General features: G+C 45.6%; 1 protein-coding gene across 2 annotated transcripts in view; it reads left to right on the top strand.

Annotated features, from left to right (window-relative positions):
* Positions 1-15,229, top strand: part of C5_1H10orf53 (chromosome 5_1 C10orf53 homolog) — a 202,176-nt gene extending 186,947 nt beyond the window's left edge. For both annotated transcript variants that reach the window (XM_078641117.1, XM_078641118.1), the window contains exon 3: positions 14,545-15,229. In XM_078641117.1, coding sequence (XP_078497243.1) covers positions 14,545-14,609 — 65 coding nt within the window. In that variant the 3' untranslated portion in view covers positions 14,610-15,229. The remainder of the gene's footprint in view (positions 1-14,544) is intronic.
* Positions 15,230-17,144: the final 1,915 nt, after the last annotated feature.

Genomic DNA, 17,144 nt, shown 5'->3' with positions numbered 1-17,144 from the left:
GGCTGAGGCTACAACTCTGACTCTGGAAAATTTAGTTTTACACGTCAAACAGTGTCATTTCCAATATCCTTTGGGCCGTTCCTCCAAGTTTCCTTTCTGTTGTGCCGTACTGTGTCCTGTGACTGACATGAAGTGCAAATTGATTTTCTGTGATAGACAAGGCTACATGATCTGCTTCTGGGCATACCTGCATCATTTAATAAGCCTCACAAAAAAACAGATGAATAGAATGTGGCACTTAACTACTAGTACTTAATCCAGTTGCATTCCAATTCATGTTTTGAGCTCACTGTGCTGAAAATACAGAGGCCAATCATATGAAAACCCATCAGTCCCCACATCAAAAGAGATAATTAAATCAAGCATGCCCTCCTGTTATTTGGAAATATTTCTGTGTATAGCATTGGGGAAGTGACCCTTCGTGGGGCCTGTAGGTCATTGCAACACCGACCCGACGAGGAGCACCCGCCCGATGATGAAGCATGACATCCCTAGGAATGTGTGAGGGCAACAAGAGACAATCCCGCAGGCTGCCTTTGATGTCCTACAAAATAGACCTCCCTTTCGATAGGACCAATACCCTCTTGTTGGATTGGATAGCATTGGGGATAGCCTTATTTTCTGAAAATCTAATACAACTGAATTTTAAAAAAGTAGCTATTACTGCGATTAAGTTTTCCCAATAGGAACTCTTGGACTTATAGAATTGATAAGCAGTTTCCAGGAACGGTATAGAGTAAAAGAAATGGAAACCGATTTATGATCTGAAAATATAGGAGTCCATGGAGTATTTCTCTTACAGAATGTTCTGCAATGGAATTTTGGTTAAGGATTAAGACAATAAGAACACGTGCAATTATGAATTAAGTAAAAGTGAATTTACATCCATTCACTAGTGTGTATGTTAAAATGTCAATGCTTCTTAACAATTGATTTTGTACAAATTTTTATACACAAACTAACACTGATATATTTGCTTCTCTACACAGCAGGATGAAAATTAAATGAGTTATAATATAGAAAAGCGGTTCTTAACCTGTAGTCAGGGGCCCCTTGGGGTGGTCCACGATGCCTCCTAAGGGGTCCGTGATTGCTCAGAAAATGAAATATTATTAACATATTAATGAATTGTATGTAAATAGAGAAGCAACATTGAAAAAATTTAAAACTGTTTGTAAATGTGTAGGAATTTGAAATTGGAAGCTAAATATTAAGTTGGTATCTTCGGACTAATTCTTGAGAGTAAGTGTATCAAACAGAATAGTGGACAGTCCATGGGTGGCTACAATGGAATGTAGCAAAGCCCCAAACTTCCCATTAAAATTATATTTTTTTAAATGTATTAGTGAATTAAATAAATAATTTTTATGATTTGTGTATTTGTGTGATGAATTCTGTAGTGGGGGATCTCTGTGTATAGCCATAATCTAGTGAATAGTCCCGCCCATGTGCGTGGACTCCGGAGCAATCAAAAATATTCTCTTAAATTGTCAAAACATGCAGAACTGCACAGACACTTAAGAGAGAATTTAAAGACAGATAATGCAGCCTATATCCACAGGCTACACTGTCCTGTACTTCAACTAGAAATTCCACCAAAAATCCACAAACAGCACAGCCTGTCCAGATTTCTCCACAGAGAAAAACCTTGCCTTTACCAGCAAAACCCTCTGGAATGATAGAGAGGAAGACGTGGACAGACAAGCCCCATAGGCTGCCATTATGTGGCTCAGAACAGGATACTGTGCCTTTTAAGAGAACTTTCCAGAACTCTCACAGTAGCCCAGAATGCACTGCAGGTCCTCTTTACTTTCAGTTCTTTTTTCCGACTCCTGCTAGCAGGACCCTGGAGCATTGAGCTCTCCCGTTCTAAGGGTTTATTTAGTGATTTTTCACTTTTTCAAGTATTTGAGTGTGTTTCATTTGAAGCACTTGTTGCTCTCTTCCTTGTGTGTGTTTATGAGCACCATTTTATTTGTCAAAATGCCTGCTTTGTTTGACAAATGGCCAGAGTGTTCGTGGAAGAAGGCCCAGTCGCACCCACACGAGCTGTCCATCATCTGCCTTCCCTCATCTCATGTCCCTGAGGAGTGTGACATTTGCCAGGGCTTCTCCAGCAGCATCCTGAGAGATAGGATGAAGATAAGGCTCCAAGGCCTGGAAGACAGAAGACTGAAGGCACAAGGTGGGTCTGGGCAGACTTCCTCTGCCCATGCTGAGGCCTCTGGGGGGCTCCCCAGGGGCAGGAAGACCAGCAAACGTCCCTATTCTCCATCGGCGTCGATTGCACCGACGACGGCGTCGAGAGGGATGACTGCAGTCTGTTCCTCGTCTCCCCATGGCTCTGGGTCGAAGCGGCGTCGGCGCTCGGCATCGAGGGAACTGAATAGACCGCCGTCGAGATCACCGGTGACGATTTCATCGTCGTCGGCGTTGAGTAATCGACGTCGAGAGGTGGCCTGGCATTGGCGCGCTCCGTTGAGGCGACACCGCCGTTCGCCGTTGGTGAAGAGGAGGAGGTCGGTGTCGAGGGGATCCTTGACGTCGAGGATGACGTCGAAGTCTCGCAGGCGTTCGGCATTGAGGAGACGCTCGTCATCAAGGCGAAGGTCGCTGTCGAGGCGAAGGCGTTCACCATCGAGGAGGAGGCGTTCGCCATCGAGGAGGAGGCGTTCGCCATCGAGAAAGAGGCGTTCGCCATCGAGGAGGAGGCGCTTGCCGTTGAGGGGCCGACGGTCGCCGTTGGGGCGTTTCTTCGACGCCAAAGAGGCGCAGAAGGAGTTCTGGCACCAGGAGTCATTTTACCCGGTGGCATGTGCCGATAGGGGACTCTCCATCGCCTCAGCCTAGGAAGGAGGGAAAGTCACCGGGCTCGGTGTACTCTGAGGTGTATACACCTCCTAATCCGAGGTTGACTCCATCTCCTCCTCCCTTGCCCAAGGAACCTCCGCCGCGGACTCCCACCCCGCCTCTGCTTCCGCCTCATCCTCAACCTCATCCTCAACCTCTTCCTCGGCTCCCATCTGGCGGACCGCCTCCGGTTCCTCCGAGGACAGCTTCACTGCCATGAAATCCGACTCTGCCTAAGGGGACCCCTCAGCTGAGGCCCCCAGTCAGGCCGAAGTCGCCTACTCCTGTGAGGCCTGTGGAGCGTCCGAAGCCAAGGAGATCGCGCTCTCGCTCCGGTCAGAGGGGGAGATCGCGGAGTCGTCACAGGTCGTCAACGAGATCAAGACGACGCCACAGGAGGCGCAGATCACGGTCCCGCTCGGACGCTTCTGGGACCAGGGACTACTCATCGACTTTGTCGGAATCCCCTGGGACGAGGGTGTCACCCGTAGACGACATCGTCACATTCCAAGATGTTCTGTTGAGGGGTGCAGCGAAGTTGGGCATCACGGTAACGGTGCCTACGCCCACGACGTCCGTGATTTTCGAGACGCTCCACAAAAAGCACCTGTCTCGACAATTGCTGCCTCTAGTACCAGGATTGGTAGAGCCCGCAGAGGAGTTGTTTCTCACTCCCGCGGTGACGAAGGCTGCTCCCTCCAGGCTCCTTAAGAAGTACCGGGCCCAAGATTCTGACGGATCCGACACCAGACTCTGTCATAGTGACGGCGGCTAGGAAGCAGCATGCCACCACCCCGTCTTCTACGGTCCCTCCTGATAAGGAGAGCCGCTGAATAGACTCGGCAGGCAGAAAGGTCTGTGGGACGGCGTCTACTGCAATGAAGGCGGCTAGTGCCGCGGCTTTGCTAGGGCGATACGATCGTGCCCTATGGGAGTCCCTCCAGCAATTCGCCGAGCTCCTTCCTCGAGAGAAGAAAGAGGACTTTCAAGAGATTCTGAAGGAGGGGATGCTGGTGTCGAACCAACTCATCAGCGCGGCGGCTGATGTGTCTCTTCTGGCGGCACATGGGTACTGTCATGGTGTCAACCAGCGACGCCACGCTTGGCTTCGCCTTACATTGCTCAAGCCAGAGGCTCAGCAGAGGGTGGCCAATCTGCCTTTCTCGGGGGAAACCCTGTTTGGCAAGCATGCGGATGACGAGATGGCCCGCATGAAGGCAGAGGCCGAGACCCTGACGGTTGTCGGGTTGGAGAAGCCCAAGGAGAAGAAGACCTACCGCCCATTCCAGAGACGTTTTGGGGCGCAGGGCAGAGGGCGTGGGCAGACTTCAGGACAGCAGGGACAACAGCAGCAGCAGTTCCGAAGGCCCTTCCAGAAGCGCCAGAAGGGTAGAGGCGGCCAGCAGTCCGCAGCAGCGAACAAAGGCCCGGCTGGGTCTCAGCCCTGAGCGGTTACTTCCCCTACATCCGTTACCCACTCCGGTGGGGGGAAGCGTTCAATTTTTTCTGGCAGAGTGGACAAAAATTACTCAGGACAAGTGGGTGCTGAATATTGTTTGCAATGGATACAGTCTTCGGTTCACCAGCCCGCCTCCAGCGATTCCTCCGGTCAGCTTGCAGTTTCAGCTGAGCGAGCTCTAGGCGGAGGCCGATATCCTGTTAAGGAAAAAGGCGATAGAAGACGTACCTCTGTCTCAAAGGGGAAGAGGTCTGTACTCCCGGTTCTTTCTGGTTCGCAAGAAGGACAAGAACTTGGTCTTAATTTCTCCCAACATGTTTTCACTGCTACCCATAATAAGGGCCACATTCTGGACCAACTTTGGACAATCAATCTGGATATTTCTCCCCCCTTGGTCTACCCTTGCACTTGGTCGGACCATTTCTTTATCTCATTTTCGTTGCAGTTGCTGCTACCCCCTCGCCCTCCACTACCCTCCAACTTCTCGGCTCGCAATTGGAAACGTGCTGATATCCCCCTCTTCCACTCTACCTTAGTTACCACTCTTCCTAATGATTATCCTGATCTAAATTTTCAAACCACCATAGTAGATCAATGGCTGTCTCAAGCCAGTGATGTGGTTGCCCCGGTGAAAACCATCAAAACCAAACGCCCACACGATGCCCAGCGCTGGTTTACTGACCAACTCAAGGCAGATAAGCTATCCCTCAGACAAGCCGAGCGCCGCTGGAGGCGAAATTATGATCCTGCACTTAAAATCACATTTACTGACTTATTAAAATCCTATAAGAAATCAATTATCCTGGCTAAATCTGTTTACTTTTCTCATAAAATCCTCTGCTCTGCATCAAAAACCAAGGAGATCTTCTCGATTGTTGCTGAACTCTCTCTCCCTGACCGCGTCACGGCTCAGCCCCAACCCTCGCAGGCTTTGTGTGACTCCCTTAACACTTTTTTTATTGATAAGATCTGCACCATTAAAAATAATATCCCCTCCCCTTCCCTCCATCACGTCAGCACTCTTCCTCCATCGAATTTGTGTAGCTTGCACAAATTCCCTCCCATTTCCTTAGATGAATTTTTTTCCCTCCTTCAGACAGTCAGTTCCGGCTCCCCTTATGACTGCTGCCCTCCCCTAATCTTAAGAGATGCTTTCATGGCATGTCCTGGTCCTCCCCTTGATCTGCTCAATCGTTCCCTCGCCACCGGCTCTGTCCCCGATGCTTTTAAAAAAGCGGTAGTAGTACCCATCTTAAAAAAACCTGGATCTGATCCCACGGTCTTGGGGAACTTTCGTCCCATTTCTCTTCTTCCCTACTTGGGCAAGGTACTGGAGACCTACGTCACCCGATGCCTTAGCGTATTCATCGAGAAATCTCATTTTCTTGATGACCAGCAGGCAGGCTTCAGACCTGCCCATTCTACGGAGGCAGTGGTAGTGGCAGTGATGGATGCTCTTAGACAGGGGGCGGATAAGAACTTGAACCAGGCCCTGGTATTGTTAGATCTCTCGGCCGCTTTCGACACGGTCGATCACGACATCTTGATCGACCGTGTCAGAAATGCTGGCGTCCAGGGCCCTGCCCTGTCTTGGATCGGATCCTTTCTCCAACATCGCTCTCAATCAGTCCACCTGTCTTCCTTCTCTGCCCCTTCTGTTTCACTTTCCTGTGGTGTCCCCCAGGGCTCTGCCCTGTCCCCCCTCTTATTCAACTTATATATGCAGCCTCTCCTTTTCTCTCTTCGTCACTCCCCCGTTACTGTTTTCAACTATGCAGATGATCTTCAACTCATTTTCCCCATCGATTCCTCTCCCTCCTCTTGTTCCAATTTCCAAACCATAATGCTCACCATCTACGAGTGGATGAATTTCAGCCAGTTGAAACTTAATCCTAGCAAGACCGAGCTGGTATTGATCGAGGGACCTTCGATTCCCTGGAGTCCCAACTTTTGGCCTTCGGCCCTCGGCCCTTCCCCTCATCCTGTTAACACTGTAAAAAGTCTTGGTGTTATCATCTCCCGCGACCTCTCAATGAGGCCCCAAATCAACGCGGTTACCTCGGCCTGTTTTTACCATCTTCGAAGAATTGGGAAAATCCGAAGATATCTTTCCCCGGAGGCTCTCATTCTAGTTATTATGGCCCTGGTTACCTCACGTATCGATTATGCCAACTGTCTATACGTGGGGATCCCCGCATACCACCTTCATCGGCTCCAATTGGTGCAAAACCAGGCTGCCAGACTAGTCTTCCAGCAGCCGAAATACCAACACGTTACACCTTTGTTGGAAAGACTCCACTGGCTCCCGGTAGCATACCGTTGCATTTTTAAAATGGGCTGCACTGTCTCCAAGACTTTGTCTACTTTAGTTCCTGCTTTTATTTCCCTCAGTCTCCACCCTCACGTTCCGTCGCGACTCTTAAGGTCATCTGCCCTAAACCTCCTCACCACCCCCAGGTTCAAACGCAAGAAACACGGCGGCTCCAGTTTCTCTTTTCTTGCCCCTTCCACTTGGAACTCCTTTCCTCTCCCCATCCGCCTTGCCCCGGACTACACCTCCTTCCGCAAACTTCTGAAAACCCACCTCTTTCGCCTTGCCTATGACTAACCGCTCACTCCTGTGCCCTTCCCCCGCTGTCCTGTCCTGAGCACCATGAAACCAATTGGTGAACGTGCGCGTTATAAACATCTTTAACATAACAACGAGTTCAGGCCCATTCTGGATTTGTGACAAGCAAACAAGTGGATTCGCAGAGAGAAATTTTGCATGCTGTCGTTGCATCAGATTTATCCTCACTGCAACAGGGAGACTGGCTCTGTGCTATAGACCCACAGGATGCGTACTTCCATGTGCCCGTTGCACACAAACACAGGAAGTTCCTGCGACTCCAAGTCGGCGCCAATAATTACCAGTATACAGTACTGCCATTCGGGCTGAAGTCTGCGCCCAGAACATTCTCGAAGTGCATGGCAGTGGTAGCTGCAGACCTGAGGAAGAACAAGGTGTTTGTCTACCCGTACCTGGACGATTTGTTGATCAAGGCCTCCTCCTTCTCGGAAGCTCAAGCGCACTTCCAGAAGACGTGCGTTCTCTTGAACAAGCTGGGGTTGCACATCAACATGTCCAAGTCTGTCCCGACTCCAGTCCAGTGCATACAGTACTTGGGAGCCTCCATCAATACGCTGTCAGCAAGCGTGTCTCCTTCGGAGGAGAGACGATTATCACTCCTTCGGAAGGCTCAGGCTCCTATGACCGCTCCATCTACAACAGTGAGGACGGTGTCTTCTCTACTGGGGTCGATGGCCTCTTGTATCTTCCTCCCGCCACACGCACGGCTGCACATGAGACCATTGCAGGAGTGCTTGGAGGATCAGTGGGATCAGAGGAAAGGATCTTGGGACGACAAGATACGACTGTCTCTGCATGCTCTTCAGTCTCTGAAGTGGTGGTGTTCAGCGGAGAATCTCCTCAGAGGGGTTCCCTTCCACAAGGACATTCCCACACAGACTATCGTGACGGATGCGTCTCTCGGCGGCTGGGGGCGCACTCCGGAGACTTACAGATACAAGGAACGTGGTCCCCGACGGAGTCCACGTATCACATCAATTTCCTGGAACTCAGGGCTGTTCACTTGGCACTGAAGGCCTTTCATCCGTCCTTCCAGACCAACTCTCTGCTTGTACAGACGGACAATATGACCACGATGTATTACCTCAACAAGCAAGGGGGTTCGAGATCGCGCACTCTGTCGCAGGAGGCGCAGGCGATCTGGCGCTGGCTTCTAGCCATAGGACTGACGTTAACGGCTACCCATCTACCAGGTGTGCAGAATGTTCAGGCCGACGCACTGAGCAGACTGATTCAGGAAAACCACGAATGGGTCATAAACGACGAAGTACTAGGAGAAGTCTTCGCAAGGGAGGGGACTCCAGACGTAGATTTGTTCGCCACCGCCGAAAACAGCAAATGCCGAGACTTCGCCTCCAGGTACTACCAGCAGGAGACATTGGGGAATGCGTTATGGATCAACTGGTCGAACAGCTTTCTGTACACTTTTCCACCCATTCCCCTGATTACGGCGGTGCTCATCAAGCTGTCCCAGTCCAGGGCGCGGATCTTCACATCTAACATGGGCTTCAATTGGAATTCCATAGAGCATATTATCAAGCCCATTATTGCCGCTTTAGCTGCAGTTTTCTGTCGCTAAAGCGGCGATCATTTTATCGCCTGTCTTGATAATATGCCCCTGTGTTTGTTAAAACTCCTCTATGGCAGACCATATCATTATTACATACTTTAATAGTCAGTTCTCTAGGATTTGGGTACCTTATTCCTAACATTTGCATACTTGTACACATGGAGGGGTAAGAATGGTGACATTCTACCGTATCACAGAGATATAAAAGCTTCTTGATAAGATATTTAAAATCAACAAAGTGGGCACTATTGATTTCATTTTGGTGGTAGGTATGTTGTTAGGCATTCAGTGTTTACAAACGTTCATCTCAAGAAGCTGAGGAGCTACCTTGTACGAAAACATTTGTAACATTTTCCATTCAAAGCACACTTACCTGGTCCACTTAGCATCCTCCTAGTCAAAAGGATAAAGGCTAGAATTGGTGTATTCTGAGATACATGTGGTGTGAAACATCTTTGAGGCTTCCTCTTTGTCCTCCAGTAAACTCTTATGATTTAGAAATTGGACACCTATATTTTACAAAATCTATAATGGTAAATGTAGTTAAGGATCATAAGATGGTACCCAATGTTGCACAAGGCAGAACACTATCGACGCCAGGAAAATTTTGATTTTGGCCACCACCAAACACAAAAGCAAATGGTCGATGTAAATTGTCAAATCACCAGTATGACTAATTAATGTGTATGTCTATAACAGAGAACCAGCAACACGTGAAATTCTTCTGTACAAGCTTAGTTACTAAGAAGGCTATCCTAAACCCATATCAGACATGTGTAGGCCTTCCGTTCTCCTACGAAATGTCACCAGTAGATAGTTATACTTAGGACCTAGTTTCCATAGGAAGAGCGTTTTTTCATTGGCCAATAACATTGGCGTTGTTTAACAAATCCTTGTGAAATTTTCAAGACTAATATGCCAGTCACTTTAGCTGCTGTCTTGAAAATTTCAGGGTGAAGTGAGGGCCGAGAAGTTAGGGTCAGATTTCACTCATACAAACCAAAGAAATTCAGCCATTATGGTTAGCTGAGCTAACTATAACTCGTGCCCCGCAATGCACTTCTTATGACCTCACATATTACATACCTCATGACATGGTCATTGACATCACTGATGACATCTCAAATGACATCACTGATGACATCATCTATCGAATCTCTGACGCACCCACTGACCCCCATATAACTTTGCATACACCCACTCCTACTACCACACTACCATTTTCAAACCCATTCAAACACACATCACAAGTACTTCCACAGCCAGTCACTGATTCATAGACCAACACACACATTCTCTCACTCAGTCATACTGCCACTCATATACCCACTCACTCACTAATTCAGGCACTGACATATCCAGTCATATATGCTTGTTTCCGGTCCAGGGAAGACATGGCTCAGCCGTTTTGGCTGGACTGTTCCCATGAGGCACAGGGTCAGGCTGGTTTGCATATGACCATGTCTGAACTGGGGTGGCAGAGTGAGCTAAAAAATTATGATGGATTAAACCCAGCTCAGTTGACTGGGGGTGAGTGCTTGCAATGTTCAACACTCCGTCCATCATCCCCTTTGATTTTGCTATATCCAGTCATATACCCATACAGCCACTCACACACTGATTTAGTCACCCATAGAGCTACTCACACACCTAATCACTCACCCAGACAATCACACAGCCACTTACTCACCCATACAGTTACACACACTAACTCATACAGATACTAACGCATACTGACTCATCTATACAGTCACTGACACAAGCGCAAACTTACCGATACAGCCACTCACACATTCACTCACTCACCCATACAGTTACTCACATACCCCATCACACACCTATACTGCCTTTCACATATCCAGTTACTCACCCATATGCCACTGACACATGCACTTAGTCACTCACGACACAGCTGTACACACACTCACCCATACAGCTGCTCAGACACACTCGCTAACCCTTACAACCACTGACACACCCATGCAGGCAGTCACACAGCCCCTCACCCACCTACACAGACACTCATACAGCCATACAGGTAATCAGACAACCAACCAATCATCCATACTGACAGAATGATACAGCCATTCACACAACCTAGTCATTCACCAATACATTCATTGAGGCACCTAATCACTTACTTATACAGTCAGTGACGCACCCACTGAATCATCCAAACAAGCTCTTGTATACCACTGATTCCCCAATATACCTTGGTGTACATATTTAACACCCATAACATTTTTTAAAACACTCACAGCCACTGGATGGTGTCATCAGTGATGTCATGAGTGATATAATATTCGGGGTCATAAGCAGTGCATTGCGGGCGAGACTTATAGTTAGCTCAGCTAACTACATCCGCTGATTTTTTCTGGTTTTGTATGAGTGAAATCTGACCCTAACTTAACGCCCCTGTAACCTTTGTTTTTTCAGTGAATATATATATACACACACACACACACACACGCACACACATTGCTTCCCTTAAATGATGTAATTTCACACAATGTAGTAATGGCAATGTGCTGCACCAAGATGTGGTGGACTTGATGGCTTCGGGGTGTATACCCTTTTGTCAGAAGTCAGTACCTCTACAGCCAGGTTGACGGTGCCCAAAAACACCTACATACATGCATATCAAACTACCAAGTATGAAAAATGGTTCCACCTAGATCGCGACTGGAATCTGTCTGAAACATAAATATATACAAAAAAGGCTCTGGAAGGCTAATACAATTTTAGAGAAGTTCGAATGGGCAGACCCACATAGATGGATCATCTGCTGCTCACTCATTTGTGAGAGCAAAACTGGAACCGTATCATGATGGGCTCTGTTGCCTCAGCGCAGAGCCAAGCACCTGCTTTTATGCACCTGCTGTGTTTAAAGTTAATTAATTTAACCCAATATGTCCCTGAGTTATAGCTTCATTTTCAGACAGTGCAGCTCTGAATCAGCAGTGAACAAGGCTTTCCTTCTTCTGTTTCTGAGCTGTGCTATCTAAAATAAAGCACTAGCTCAAAGAAATATTGGGTTAAATGAATTAACGTTATGCACAGCAAGTGCATAAAAACAGGCACTGTACTCTGCACTGTGCAAGGGGAGCCCATCATGATTCAGCCCCTGACATCTAAATTTTCGGAGAAGCAAGCACACTTTAGAACTCCAGCTTGAAATATGAAACTTACACTTTGGTTTAAAATTCTACAATGTGGGATGATTAGAAATTCTGGTGACATTCTTCCCACTTTTGGCAACTACTGGCTGTGAAGCTTTTTTTAAACTGTGCTCAGCTTTTATTTTATGAGAATTTTTTGGGATTTATACATGCCTTTGTTTCAATCTCTTTATTAACATGAAGTCATATGGTGCAAGCTTTCCATGAAAAACTCAAGTAAGTAGCACTTCTGTTACATATGTATCCTCGATCTGTGGGTTTTAATATAGCTTTTTAGCCCATCGCATCGTTAAAGGTCCGAGCCGAAGGAGAGGGCCTTTAACAAGGGAGCTGGCCTTTAATGGATGGTACAGTCCAGCTACGGTGGGCTATAAGGCTATTAGAACATTCCACCACTAGAGGACAGAATGTTTTTACAAATAAAATAAAGGCCTCAGGGAACCCAAGGGGATTTAAATCCTCCAGGGCTCTTGAGGGCTTTGTTCACAGCAACAGCTGTGAGCAACAACATTGGAATGTTGGAGCTCCAGGCTTTTACCGGGTCATTAGAAGCCCGAACCACTCCATTGTCTTCAATGTCGCTGCCAACATTCCAATGTTCTAATTAAGAAAGGATAGTGTTGGTGGAAATAGCTTTACCCATGGGAATGTCCTACAGGTTATAAATGATGGAGAAGTATTATTACATCTAGGTAAATTTTCCTTTTACAATCGCTGTGGTAGATTTAATGTGTGGAACCTATGTTCAATTTGAGTACATGCATCACACAATTCTACATGTATATTGCTCTTCCGTTTACTGTTACGAAGCATGCTTAATTTACGCCTAGATATTTTATGATATTCTGACCCTAACTGGCTTAGATAATTGGCCTACTGAGTGTAGCAATGAGGTTACACAAACTAAGTTTGCAGTCTCTAGCTCACACTTTTGTGTGCCTCAGTAGCCAAGACAACCTTCATTTTCAGGAATGTAATTAATCTAATGATTTGTTAAAGTCAATTGGGGAGCTCCAACATTTACATGTAAGATTTATGAATCCCTTAGTATCTATGGTGGGTGCATGACTGAGGTCCTTCGGCTTATGCTTGGGTTTACCTGCCTTAGAGGACTATTACAGATCCTTGCAGGATGTAGTTGCTTATGACACCTCTGGAAAAATTAAATGCATATCTGACATCAAAAACCTTCTATCCATACTTGAATTAGGTGAATTTTGATCTTCCTGTCCTGCTACGAACAAACCATCCAGGGCCTCTCCCAAGTAAGCCTTCTGCGAGCACATGTACATTGACGAAATCAGGAATGTCTCAGAGGGGTCTCTTGCTGACAATTTTTTAGATTTCAAGATTGAGATGGGTTTTGAGCTCTTTTTATATTATATTATCCTGTCAGCTGCTAGGAGTATATATCTCAAATTCCAATATGGCACCTTACCTTTACTGTCCCTACAAGCAAATTGGAACCTCGGCCACCTCTCGAGTACTATATGTCCAACCTGCCAGCAGGCCGAGGATTTCCTGGGACATTTTATTTTCTTTTGTCCTTCTCACATACGCCCTAGAAAAGTCCTGGGTCATTCCTGTATGTAAACAACTGGTTTGTAGGCAACATCAGGAGGCCATATGGCTGTTGCACACAGAATCTACCCAGTCGATTGTCTGTACAGTGTACAGTGGAGCTGGTGTTTCAGAGCCAAAGCAATGGCTTGAGGCTCTATACTCAGAGACGTTTTAAGGCATGGGCAAAGTGGGCTCTAGCCCAGGAACCCAACCTTTCAGGGGGCCCCTGATAGAGCCAGCTCTGTTCCCCCAAGAGTCTTGACCTGATGACCTTGCAGATGTCTTAAACTGTATTTTAAATACTGTTTTCCTTAATTTATTTTTAATATGGGCGATGTGTGAGAGTCTATTACAGACATTTTGCAGAGGTGGTTCTGTTTATCCTTAATTTATTTTTAATATGGGCGATGTGTGAGAGCTTATTACAGACATTTTGCAGAGGTGTGTTCTGTTTATGTTTCATGCAACTTTATTAAAAAAAGTTTCTTTTAGACCAAAAGAAGACCTTACATATGAGAAATGGGAGGGTGTCACAGAGATTATTTGCAGTCATATTAGTGAGCTGCTGTTGTGCTACAATATTGAAAACACATGTCACTATACCTGAATAATAGAAAAACACATTTAGAATGTTGGTAGGTTTGTCTGTGCACTGTCCGTGACCTGGCCAAAAATGGCATGAAAGATCTGAAATTGGATCCTAAATTCAAAGCTGTCCTGAACAGGGGCCCCCAAAAGACGTTTAGCCCAGGGCCCCTACAATTCCTAAGATGTCTCTGTCTATACTTAAATTCTGCTCTGACTGAAGCTCTGATCTCTATTAGACATCTTGACCATATCACATGAGCTCTTTACCTAGACTGACCCTTTTCTAGCTTAGTCTCGAGATTAGCTATTTTTATATATATTGTTATACATCTTATTTTGGATCTGAACTTGTAAGGGCTGGTTGTTATTGTATTTTAGCTTTATTTATTGCATGTATGTTTGTTTATGTGTTATGTGCTTTTATGGTACCGAATAAAGTATTTTGAAATGAAATGATGAGTTTACTGTATATTGCAAACGACGCACACACGCACACACAATTGCATCCAGTGTATGCCTCGAAACTACAATGAATTCCTGGAGAGAAAATCCCCCAAAGTATTGCAACCACGGTTCTTTTCAAACCTTAAAATACTGTCTTAGATCAACCTCCGAGCTAATCCGTGAAGCTTTGTTGCCTCTCATATAAATTAAGTTGTGGGTGAGTGGAAGCACAGGTTTTTAATTAGTGCTCTCTTTCCCTTAGGGGGTGACGGCCAACTGGATCCACTGTGCGAGGAAGCAAGACAAGCTGTGCTAAATGCCTACTGACAAAAAACATGTTTAACTCTCTGTACGCTGACCAGTCATTTTGCCACCTTCTGATGGATTCTAGCAACAACAGACAGTGAACAAGATCTAATGCATTTCTTCCGACTTAAAAGAAGATATAGATTAAAACAGCGCTGTGACGTAAACATATAGATCCTTAAGTATGGGTATTTTCTACTGCAAAAGGCAATCTGAATTGTAAAATCACCCTATCATCACCACCACTACTCCTGAAGGTGTGCACACAATGACTGATATCTTGCAGTGCCTATATATGAATGTCTTTCTGCCAATTAATACAAATGCAATAAAAAAATGGATTGTTCTTTATGGTCTGTGAACAATAAATCACATTTTGTAGGTGCCAGAATTATAAAGTTATTACAATACCTTCCTATATCCACAAGAAAATAATTGCTACACAATTAATGACTCAGACTATCCTGTTTGTATTGTGTGGAAAACAAATGTTATTTGTCTAGAAAACAAAATGTGTTCAAATGCGTTCGATATGTGTCAGTATGAGTCATCAGGTGAGAGGTTGTAAGCAAGATCACATTTATCAAGATCAATTATGCACTCTGTCTGCATCTGATTAAATATTTCTGTACGGAGAGCAGCCAAATAGTGTTTTTATCTGGACGTTTTAGATCACAGCCAGTCCTCAGGTGTGTGTTTATTTTCTTAATCTAAAATTCTTCTGAACTTGTATCCAAATCTGTAGGAGAAATGCCCAGAAAAAAAAGCTTGATGTCCCGAAAAGGTACTTCTGGAAGGTGTGGAAAGCCAGTTCATAGTTTTTAAGGAGAGTGACATATCTTTTTGCATTGGAATTGATTTTAAGCATACTGTTGTAGGGCTTGTACCTCAGTGGTGCGTTTGTAGGACAATATAAATGTCAAGAATGTGCCAGACTGGTTCAATGCACACTCTCAGGGTACATTGGCCTGTTTCCCTGCTAGCCCACCGTTCCCCATCTTCACCCCTAACTTTGCAGGGTAACTAATGTGTATGCAACCTCAGAACATGACAAACCAAATCCCCCACGGAAATCGTGGTAATAAATCTAGAACCCTTTCATTTGTACTCATGCATACCCAAAGAGATACACAAGAAATACTCAGCAAGGCTTTTCAATATTTGTTGAAGCATTGTGATTGTTGTATAAAATAAATGCGCTGAGATAATCAATAGGATTAAACAGGTTAGAGTAATTTGTGTTACAAGAATAGTGAAAGAGATGAACATTTACATCATTGTGCTAAGACAGAGAATGTATGCAAGGAAGTGCTTCTATATATATATAACAACAGCAACACCAGTGGCCATGTTGCAACCCCTGTCAGGCCGCAATAGTTTTTTCAAGTTGGATAGCTTTGTCATCTACCGGACAATAACATAAATAACAGTGTGGCTCACCATTAGAGTGGCAGACCCCGAGGCTGAGGTCTGGCCCGGGACCAGGGTTCAATTCCCTACGCGGCAGAGTCTTGGGCTCAATGTCCACGGACTCGATAATTCTCGTATCGGTGCCTACTCTAATCATGGGTGCAACTCTGCGCAATAGCTTGCTTAATCTCCACAACGACCCCGAAAGCGCTAGGATGCCTGGCTTCACCTTGGGGGTGCCCAGTAGGGGGCATCTCACAGGGAAAGCCAGGAAGGGTTCCACAGCGGTATACAGCGCCAGGATGCCTGAAAGGTGATAGTGCGCTTTACAAGTATACATACATTTACATTTACATTTGCACAGTCAACCTGATCCCTTGTACTGAATGTTTAAGGTGTCGTGATAGTGTACCTATGAAGTGGAAATGTAAGCAATGCAGTTTCAGAGAATGTAATCCTGCATGGTCACGTACACAAATGTATGTCAAAAGTCACTGTGTTTAAAAGAGAAGGCAACTTAAGAAAGGTGACATCGTAAATGAGGCATTTCTAACCGGGCATATCCAGACCACATAACAATACCATGCCTTTTGGCTCTACAAACTGCAGAATGTATAAAGGTACAAAACCTAATCATTGTTAACATTTTCGAGCATATCGTTGGCCCATCATTTCTAAAAGATCCAGGTTCCTTGTTGTGTTCATTCAGTAATATTTCAGTCCATGAAATAATATTGTGCACTGAAGTTAAAACTTATTCAAACCGAATATTTTTTTCAGAATGTCTGCACTTTAAGAATGTCCGTGGGTCATATGCACCAAGTGTGTGCACTGGCACTCAGGCAACACTAAGTGACCCAAAACTTCACAAATCACATTAAACAGAAGCCACAAATAAAATTTCATTGCAGAAGCTATTTTGTGCTGAAAGGTATCCCTTGCTCTTCACCCAAATCCCTTTGTGCCACCCCCTGCTAAAAGTATGGAAGGGGGTGTCCCTGGGACAGGCTTGCACAAAAGCCCTTAAGAGTTGCTGCAATTTAATAAAGTAGCGTGATCTGCCTGTGACCCAAATCCTTATGCCAAATAAAAGCAGGCAAAAGCAAGATGTCGAGTGCTGTATCTCCTGATATGCCTAAGTGCAAC

The sequence above is a fragment of the Lissotriton helveticus genome, chromosome 5_1 (assembly GCF_964261635.1).
Source record: "Lissotriton helveticus chromosome 5_1, aLisHel1.1, whole genome shotgun sequence".
NCBI lineage: Eukaryota > Metazoa > Chordata > Amphibia > Caudata > Salamandridae > Lissotriton > Lissotriton helveticus.
Note: the sequence above shows the minus strand (reverse complement) of the source record. Positions and strands in the feature narration are given on the sequence as shown.